This window comes from Dendrobium catenatum, unplaced genomic scaffold (genome assembly GCF_001605985.2).
Source record: "Dendrobium catenatum unplaced genomic scaffold, ASM160598v2 fragScaff_scaffold_761, whole genome shotgun sequence".
Taxonomy (NCBI): Eukaryota; Viridiplantae; Streptophyta; class Magnoliopsida; order Asparagales; family Orchidaceae; genus Dendrobium; species Dendrobium catenatum.
The window spans coordinates 355,667-365,994 of NW_021319223.1; the positions used below are offsets into that span (position 1 = coordinate 355,667).

A 10,328-nucleotide genomic window follows, 5' to 3' on the forward strand; every position below is an offset into this window, starting at 1 on the left:
TAAAGCAGATGGAATATTATTTCTTGAAAAAAAAAAAAAAGGCTTTGAAGGTTGCGGAGCTTTTGATTTTTTGCTCACGAAAATAAAATTTGAACAATCATCACATCTAATAAAAAAAATTGTATGAATTGGCTAGTCTATATGATTTTGAAGGTTGCTTATCACAATCTTCCTCTTTCTGTAAGTAAGCAAACTTTTTTTTTTTTTTGTTCTCTTTGCTATAGATCTTTCTTCTGACATTATTGATGTCAAACACATCATTATGGAGAAATAATGATAACGATTCACCACTTTTTCTCTTGCTTATCATACGCTTCATGTAAAGACCTTTTCATCAAATCTTAGAGAAATGGAAAGCTTATTTTTGATAGAATATAGTCATGGAAACTGTTAGGAATTTAGGAGGTTTTCTTGAGAGCTTTTCTTGAGCTTTCTTGCAAGAGAGAGAGAGAGAGAGGGAGAGGGAGGAGAGGGAGGGCGAGACAAAAATTAGGAGGAAAACCTATACTAACGTTTTATTCAAATTTTCCCCAAATTAATACATCTCATATAATGCCTATATATAGGCATTTACATACTTGTGATGTCTTGTGGAATAACCTAAATAAACTTGGGCCAACACCCAACAATCTTCACTTTGGTCCAGATTTATAATCAAAGAACTACATCTGTGCACCTACTGCAATCTAGCTGGTTTCCTATGCTTACACCATGAGCAATCCCTTTGAACCAAACCCAATCTCGCTCGCAAACAACCTCCACCGTGTGTTCCAAACCACGACTCTAGCTCATGCTCCAGCACTGACTCACTAGTCTTACTCTAGCTCATGCTCCAGCACTGACTCGCTAGTCTTCCTCAGACACTTGTGCGTGCTCCAACCTGTGACCTTGCACTACATCTATCCGATTATGAGTCCACAACCAACATGTCGCCCAGGTTCTTGATTTGATTCATTGCTCTGACACACAACAACTAAATGTCTCTTCTCGCCAATCAAACCCACCATATGACCCGCATTTGCCCCGTTCGCCCTACACGCCTATGCACGCGCCTCTGCGCAATCTTCCTCACGCCCGTCCACGCAAGCCCTTGTGCCCACGCGACAAGCCCGCCCTTGCGACCCTGCAAGCTCCGCGGCCTCCCTGCGCGGCCACGCCTTGCACGATCGCTTGCTCCGGCCTACTCGCTCCAACTGCAGCCCGCGCAATCAAGGACAACCTGCCTGGCTACAGCTTTGCTCCGGCCGCTTACTTAACTAGCGACCCAGCCCTTCTTGCGAGCCTTCCGTCCGTAGATCAAGACAATTAGCTTGAATTGATTTCTTGAGCAATAAAAACTTCCTCCACCTCCCAGCTATGATACCAGATGTTAGGATTTTGAATGAGGAAGAAGCCCTTCCTTCATGAGCTTCTTGGGAGAGGAGGGAGAGGGAGAGAGCAGCAAACTCAAAACTTTATTTCTTAACCATGCAACCTATTACAACTTATAACTTCTATATATAGGCACAAAAGCTACACTAATGGCAATAGAAGCCATTCACACAACAAAATTTAAGACCAATTTCTAACTGAAACAATGCCTATCAGATATTAGAGAAATGGAAAGCTTTAAACCTTCCTTGCAAGCCTCACATCATATTGGATTAATGTTTAAAGTTCTTTTTTCTCTGTAAGACTTCTCTTTGTTTTTTCGGTTGCTCTTTGTTCTGCAACTTATCACCTTTTAGTGAGAAGATCCCAATCTTTTCACTAAATAAATTAAATAAAAAGATTTGCCACTTCTACTAACTTGTTTAGACCACAATGTTATTTAGTTATAGATGCTTGGTTGCAAAACAAAAGGATTCTTTGTATAGAAAGTTCCTAGTCAGTTTTTCTTCTTCTATTATTTCTCTTATATAACATTGAAAAAATAAATATTATGGATTCATTAGTACTTTGTTCATTTACAAAGCATTCCATTTTATTGTAATAATGAGAGCAATTCTTATGCAGCCCTTCCTATCAACACTGTCTCACATCCCAGCTGATTAGATGCTACCTGGATGAGAAATCTGACAAAATTTGCTGAAGGGATGGCTCAACTTCGGCCTCTGGCTTTTCAAATAAAAAATTTGGAAAAGCTTATACTGATTGCATTATTTCTCGATTCTCCAGAACTTGCTTTCTTCCCCTTGTCTGCTAGCTCCTTAGTCTTCTTGTTCTCCCCATCTCAACTCTTCATAGTTCTTTGAAATCATATTTGACAATAGATGTACCTGTACTAGATTTGACCAGATGATGCCATGGATGACTCAGCTAAAAGAAAGCAGGGTGAAGATGCACCCTATTGCAGAGAAGTTTCAATGCTGAAGGTAACCTGCTGTGCAATAAAAGTAGTTTTGTAAAGTGGTTTATATACAAACTTTTCTTAAACTCCATTTCTTGCTTTTATTTCAATTGTTTTATTTATATAGAAGAGTCCTTCCTATTACATTTAAGTTGCCATTTTGCCTTTAGCTACAAGAAGGATGAAAGTCCTTTTTCATTCAGATATCATACTTAATATTTTTACACAAGATGACAACTCGAGTTTTGCAATTTTTGTCTCTTAATTTCTTCAGCTTGTTATGATTCCTTGCTTGCTCGTACTGTTTACTTAAAAGTTTTGATTCTATTGATTATTTGTTGCAGAAAAAGATGAGCTTTTCTTTTGCAAACCTAACATACATATGCATTTTCTTAAATATCTCAGAGTAGAGAATGATGATGATCATGTCATTCACAATTTATATGGCTGGTCCTTGTTCTGATAAACATTTTCACCTTTTCTTGTGGCATTTCATGGTGTTTTCATCGGTTTGATTTAGGCTTCGTTTGGGACGGCTTTCTTACTGCTTCTCAAAGTAGCTTTTTATTTTGCATTAGAAAGTTGCTTTAAGAAGCAGTAAGAAAGCCGTTCCAAACAAATCCTTAATGAGGCCATGTCTTATACACACTTTTAATGTGTCAGGATTTGCAAAGTGCAGCAATTGAAAATATTCCCCAGAATGGGAATGGAGAAGAAGATCAAGAACCCAAAGTTGGAATGGTATTTGAATCTTATGATGACGTTTTTAGATTCTACAAAGAATATGGACATAGAAAGGGATTTGGTGTTGTTATTAAAAGATCATGGTTTCGGAAGGGGAAATGCCGGCGCGCTGATCTTAGTTGTTGGAAAAGTGGTTGTGGATCAACTAGTCAACAATCTTCTCTAGCAAAGCCAACAACAAAAACTAATTGTCTTGCGATGATCACAGTTAGGAATTGGAAAGATGACTTGCTATTTGTAACAGATGTTGTTCTCGAGCATAATCATTTACTAAGTCCCTCGAAAGCTCGATATTTTCGATGCAACAGGAAGTTACAAGCTGTTATGGGGAAAAGATCAGATTGCAATGACGAAGCAGGTATATATGTTTCAGATAATCCATTACTTCAACAAAATGGAGGGCCTTTGGGAATAACTATTGGCCAAAAGGAGTGCTTGACTTATGCACATAAGGAAGGGACTCTCGAGCTTAAAGAAGGAGATGCAATGGCAATTTGTGAATACTTTTTGCAAATGCAGAGGAAAAATCCAAACTTTTTTTATTTGTTGGATTGGGATGAAGAAAGCCATCTAAGAAATTTGTTTTGGGCTGATGCAAAATCTAGATCATCATACGACTATTTTGGAGACATTGTGGCATTCGATACAAAATCTCTAATTAGCAAGTATGACTTACCATTTGTTTCTTTTGTCGGAGTTAATCATCATGGCCAATTGGTTTTATTTGGTTGTGGCTTACTTGCAAGTGGAACATCTGAGAACTTTGTGTGGTTATTTGAAGCTTGGTTGTCTTGCATGTCAGGGCGTTCTCCAAAAGCTATTATAACCGATCAATGCATGAACATCCAATACGCAGTTTCAGAAGTTTTTCCGGAGTCCCGACATAGATTTTGCTTGCAGCACATCTTGAATAAAATGCCTGAGAAATTGGGACATCTTGACAAATATAAACCGATTAAGAAAGAAATAAAGAGAATAATATATGATTCAATGACAATCTCAGACTTTGAAGATGGGTGGAAAAGAGTGATAGAAGAGTTTGGACTAGAAATGCATAAATGGCTTCAGGAATTATATGATGGTAGATATTTTTGGGTTCCAGCTTTTCTTAAGAACATATTTTGGGCAGGCATGTCAACTACTCAGCGTAATCAAACTCTGAACTCTTACTTTGATGAATATGTAGATTCAAAAACATCTCTGCAGCAATTTATTAGCTTAAATGAGATAGCTTTACAAGATAATTATGAAAAAGAAGCACAGGCTGATCTTGAATCATTTCATGGTAGCCCCTACTTGCTGACACAGTTGCCAATAGAGGAAAAGCTCTCTAAGTTATACACAATGAATATGTTCAAGAAGTTTCAGGAGGAGTTGAAGGCTACCATCCAGTGCAGTATATCTATACTCAAGGTTGATGGTTCAGTTACTTACTATGAAGTAAGAGAATGTGGATTTCAAAAAAAAAGCACAGAAGGTAAAATAAGAGGCTTTAAGGACTTCGAGGTTTCATACAATGCGTGTGGAAGTGAAGTCGAATGTATTTGCCAAAGATTTAATTTTGAGGGCATTCTTTGTAGGCATGCCTTATCTGTACTCAAATTCTCTCAGGAATATGACCTTCCATCCAAATATATTCTCGACCGTTGGCGTAAAGATTTCAAACGCTTACATCCTTTATCTCATTCTTCAGATAAAATGGTGGCTACTAATGAATTGGAAAGGTATGATCTTTTAACAAAGCGTTCTTTACAAGTAGTTGAATTGGCTACATCATCTGATAGTAATTTTCATCTTGTAATGAAGTTGCTTGATAAGATTGAGAGAAGTTCATGGTGACAAAACATGTTTTTGTGCAATAAATTGTTAGTAATTTGTAATAAACAGTTTTTAATCGGCTAGAGAAATGCTAATGATTTGATTTTTATGAGGTTATTTGTTTTTTTGAATATCAAAATTTTAGGAGGGATAAATATGCAAAAAAAATACTACTTTATTGATATGACTAGCATGGTTGGAGCTTTCTTCGTTTCTTTAAGCCAGATTGACATCTATCTTTGATCCATTTGTTAATACAATTCAGAATATTATATGTTATTAATCTCAATGCAAATCTGATGGGTCTAAAACCCATCCTGAAGTGTTTTGTATGATATTGTATTTGCACAATTTTTTTTTTCTTTTACCAACAACTCTATGCAATTCTTTTGGCATACTTTGATTTGTGGATGAGGAATATCGAGGAGACTTTGTTATTTTTAATGTGAGCTTGAGCCATGTAAAAAGCTCAATCAATGTAATTCTAAATAAAAAACTCAACTTGGTTGCATTAATTTTTTTGGACTAAAAGCTGAAAATAGACCCATGACTATTAGTAAATGTTCAATTTAGTTCTAGACTTTCATAATGTCCCAAGTTAGTCCACTGACTATTAGAAAATATCTTAATTTAATCCCAACGCCCAAAGTAACAGTTGAATGTGATGGTATTTTAGATATTATAAATACAAAAATCATATTAAAATAAATACAAAAATCATAATGGAAATTAACAACATTTATTAATTATTCACTATTGTTATTTAGTTGGTTAACTTCTATTATGATTTTTGTATTTATTTTAATATGATAAATAATAAAAAATATACAAAAATTTAATATATTTTCACATAGAACTTAATACATAAATTGTCCTCACATTTAACTATTGGAGTTAATTTTAACTGTTTCTTTGACCTCGAGATCAAATTGAGATATTAATAGTTAGAAGACTAATTGGGTCATCATGAAAGTTTGTAATTAAATTGAACATTAATTAATATCCATGGGAGTGTTTTGGGATTTTATTTTTTATTTTTTTATATACTTTAAAAGTAACTCCTAGTTAATTCTAAATAAAAAATAAAAAGTCAACTTGAATGCATTTACTTTTTATATTTAAAAGAGTCAACTCCTTGACTAAGCAGTATTTTTTAACTTTTGGTGAATTCTTTTTTTCTTATCTGATCTTTATTCTAAATTTTGTTGTTTTTTTATTTTTTTTATTTTCATTTATTTATTTATTTATTTTTATTCTAAATTTTGTTGTTGCTTTAAGAACATGATTGATTTAGGGTATGTTTAAGATGTCAGCAACTTTTTATAAAGGTAGTTGTAAAGTTGTTGTGAAGAAAATAGTTTTTTTAAAGTTTATGTAGAAACTAGCTTCCTAACATAAATTTATTGAAAGTATTGAAAGAGCAATGGTCAAACAAAAATTGTGGTTGTAATCTGAAAAACAAAGCAGTAAAAAAATTGTTCCAAGCAAAGACTTAATTTAACTAAGGTGTTATTTTCAATTCTCATCTGGATGAGTGGCTTTATTCTTAGAGGCAGGATACAAAACGAGCATATTCGTGAAAATGTTAGAGTAGTTATAGTGGAAGATAATATTAGAGAGAGTCGACTTAGATGATTTTGTCACATAAAACAGAGGCCTTCCAATGTCCTTTTATGAGAGTATATGTATTAGATTTTGCTTATGTTAAGAAAGGTAGAGGTAGACCTAAAAAGGCTTAATTAGAAAATATTATAAATGATATTTCTTTATTAAATTTAAATCAAAATTTGATTCTTAAAAGAACACAATGGAGAAAAAACATTCGTGTAGCCAACCCCACATATTGGGGCAAAGGCTTGATGTTGTTGTTGTTGTTGTTGTAATTTTCAATTAATTTCTTAATTTTGTTTCTAAAGTTTCATCCATTATTTCGAGTAAAACATCATTGAATTTTCATTTGAATTGATATCTTTGTTGTTTCTAGTCTTCATAAGCGATGTATAACTGTTAAAAGATCAAAAAAATGTGGCCTTTGAATTATATATATATGATTTTGCACATCTCATTATGAATTATCTTTACATTCAAGATGATGAAGAAAATTATTGCATGATTTTGCCATTTGGAAGATGCTTTACATCAACAACACAATCATCATACAACTCAACATGTTTTACATCATTTTGTTTACCAGTTATCCTAATTTCCATGCTTGCCATTTGGAAGAATGACTTCTCTTCAATGATCTCTCACTATAAACACAGATGTATGTTTATCTGTCCTTTTTATTAGTTTTTGTGCTCTCTGGACTCCTGAAAATTTTGATTGTAGCTATTTAATAGCTTTTATTCTCAAGAGAGGTTGCCATGGTGATTCAGAATATAAGATTATTTAGTTCTTCTGTTGGATCCTTTTGCCTTTTGTCTCATCTGTTCTCTTCCAAAGGCCATTTTGTTGCTTTCAGAAAAGCTCATCACTCTTCTGTGCTGACTTAGTATGAGGAAGACAACGAATATAAACTTTCTTTAAGAAGGAAATTAGGAACATAACTATGTTCCTATATTGTGTGGCAATGCTGAAAGTTCTGATTAAGCTCTGTAATCTGTCAGTAACTTGATTGTAATCTGTTTCAATGTTCTGTTTTTCTTGAATTTGAGGAGAGAAATGTGAAATCTCTTAAGTAAAAAGAAGCTAAATTTTTTAACATCGAACTATTTTCTTGATGTAATGGTCGTAATTTCATTAAGAAACTCCGCAATCAAGCATGCTTATCTCGGAGAAATCCTGCGGTGATCTCCTGAGAAGTTACACCAACATGACAAAAATGAACAATATATCGATAGTTAAGAGTTTTGGCTGTTCCAGAAAATATCTTTGATAATTGGTCCTACAAACGAAATAAAATAAGCACATGTTATTAAAGAAATCTATCATCTTATCTTCACTAGTGTTGACATATTATTAATAAACCTATCATCTTTATCTTCATTAGTAAGTAGTTTCTCTTTCATTTTAAAAATCCAATATGCTAAAATGAGACTATATGTTAGCATTTCTTTATCCATACATTAATAAGTTGAATAAGATAATATATATAATTGTAACTAACTCTAATTATATGTAGAAAATACAAGAGAGTTATAATGTGAGGAGTTAGAATAATATTTTTAAAAGGGGGCAATAATAAGAATAAGATTGAATTCAAGTTGACTAGGATAAATTAAAGGTGATTGCAAAACTAATTGTAGGAAAAATAAATTTTTAGAAGTTGTCATAAAAAATAGTTTTTTAGCACATAAAATTTTCTAAATCAACAAAAAATCAATAGACAAATAGAATTGTGATTGCAGGTTGAGAAACAAAACAATAAGAATTTTTTTTTAAGATTAAAATTTTGTTATTGAGGCTTTTTTTAGACCTTTTTTTATTGCTTCATAAAATAATTTTTTAGTATAAAAATTTTAAATTTTATATTAAAAAATTAGTTTAAGAAGCAATAAAAAAGTTGTTACAAACAAATTCTAAATAAAATCAAAATGCCTTAAGCTTATTCTCAAATATTGACTTCAAATTTGAAGATTTTGAGCTTTGACTAATATTATAATATTTACCCAAAAAAAAATTAAAAGGGGGCATCTTAAAAATATTAATGAGTTTTTTTTTTTTTTTAATTTTTATTTGGTAAGAGAATTGCTTTTGCAAGCATTTGTCTCATATCTGAATCTTTCCTTGGCAGATATTTAATTTGGCATTTGTTATGTTTTATTATTAGACCTGATCTTTTCTTAACTTTCCCAATAAATTAAAAATAAAAATAATCATATTGTCACTAAAAAAAATAACTATAAAATAATTTCTTATAAAATAAATACAAAATTTATATTTTTTTAATTATAATATACTCTTACAAATTATTTATAATAACAAATTAGATTCAGTTGAGTTAAAATTTTACCACTGTCAGTAAATAGAGTGAAAAATAATAATAATAATAATAATATTATTAAATAATTGATTTTATGTAACTAATTTAAAATATAAAATATAATATTTTTTATTTTAAAATTTGACATAGCCTTATTGTATCAAGACCAACCAATGAGCAAGTCTTAGTCAAATATAATAAATATTCCAAATGTCCCAATTAATCAAATGAAAAAATTTCTAATTAGCTGCCAAATGTCTTGCTAATAATTATTTGGGAAAATTGGGTGGAAAAATATTTATTTATTGGCTAATACTTTCCAATGCTGCCACGTGTCAATTTATTAAATAGGAGAAAATATGAGAAAGACAAAGGAAGAAATAAGCTCAGATGTAATATTAATAATTATGGATGTTTAAACATTATATATAATTTCTTTTGGGAAATAAAGAATGTATTAATTATTTTTATGAATTGTTATTAGTCATAAAACAAATTATATTAAATGAAAGGATGCTAAATGTGAGATTAATGTATGCAAATTTATGTTTTGCATATTGAAGACAATATTTCCATGATTTATGATGGAAGTTTTATAATATAATGGTGGTTGCAATGGGGTCATAGATTCATAAATGGACATCAATTTATTCTTTAATTTTGGTTTATAAAAGCTTGATGAGAAGCTATTAATAAGCTCACTCATGCACTAACCTTAGACCATAACAATTTATATTTCTAATCATAAAAAATAACAATTTTAAGCTTAAGCTGATGGGTTTAATAGAGGCGAAATAATTATGTGCAGTCATCAGACGTCTTCTATAGGCTAATCAGGTCATGTCATGTCATCAATATGTTGTGTATCGTTATTGTGTATCACTGTGGATTGGGTGATGTCGCTGCATCTTGATTGGCCTTTGGACATTCTAGAGACTGCACGTAATAATCTCTCTTAATAAAGAGATTGACGGATACCTGGTGTTTGATAGTTGTTGGTCTTGTCGACCATCATATTAGCATATGCAACAACAATGATAACTCATAATCTCAGTATCAGAATATTCATCTCTGTAAAAGTAATACAGTACTACCGATTATTCGTGAATCGTATATATGTAAAAGTCATGGTGATTTTGGAAAGACTTAAGATAAAATTTGATGTCATAAAAAATGATTCAATATTTTTTGCATGGAAGCAATCATCTATGGGTATCCCCAATATGTAACTCGCACCGAAAAGCCGAAGGAGAACAAGGCATAGCATGGTTCAATTCATGATTTGGTTTGTCATAATTTAATCAGTTAAAGGCCTAAACTGGCTCAATATCTAGAGATTTCTAATAGTCTGTTTGGGGCAGCTTTCTAGCTATTTTATTTTTCTAATAATAATCACAATTTCGTTTGGTTATTAATTTCTCATTAATTTTAAAAAAAATTAGCTAGTGTAAACTTACTTTTTAGCACCGTCTCAAACAGAATTAAGTTATTGGAATTCATGTAGTGAGATGA

The 10,328-nt window shown here is 31.9% G+C and overlaps 1 protein-coding gene across 2 annotated transcripts; it reads left to right on the top strand.

Annotated features, from left to right (window-relative positions):
- Positions 1–486: 486 nt before the first annotated feature.
- LOC110096440 (protein FAR1-RELATED SEQUENCE 6) lies at positions 487–5,008 on the top strand. 2 transcript variants are annotated; one of them, XM_028696542.1, is made up of 2 exons: positions 487–2,354; positions 2,993–5,008. In XM_028696542.1, exons 1-2 carry the CDS (start codon positions 2,286–2,288, stop codon positions 4,910–4,912), a joined length of 1,989 nt encoding a protein of 662 aa, XP_028552375.1. In that variant the 5' UTR covers positions 487–2,285; the 3' UTR covers positions 4,913–5,008. The 2 variants fall into 2 exon arrangements, with proteins under 2 accessions (XP_028552375.1, XP_028552376.1); XM_028696543.1 differs by having other exon boundaries at positions 488–2,354; positions 3,009–5,008.
- The last annotated feature ends 5,320 nt before the right edge of the window (positions 5,009–10,328 follow it).

Coding starts and splice junctions, on each gene's coding strand:
- LOC110096440 (XM_028696542.1), top strand. CDS start 2,286: ATGGATGACTCAGCTAAAAGAAAGCAGGGTGAAGATGCACCCTATTGC. Junction 2,355..2,992: donor GAGAAGTTTCAATGCTGAAG/GTAACCTGCTGT, acceptor TTAATGTGTCAG/GATTTGCAAAGTGCAGCAAT.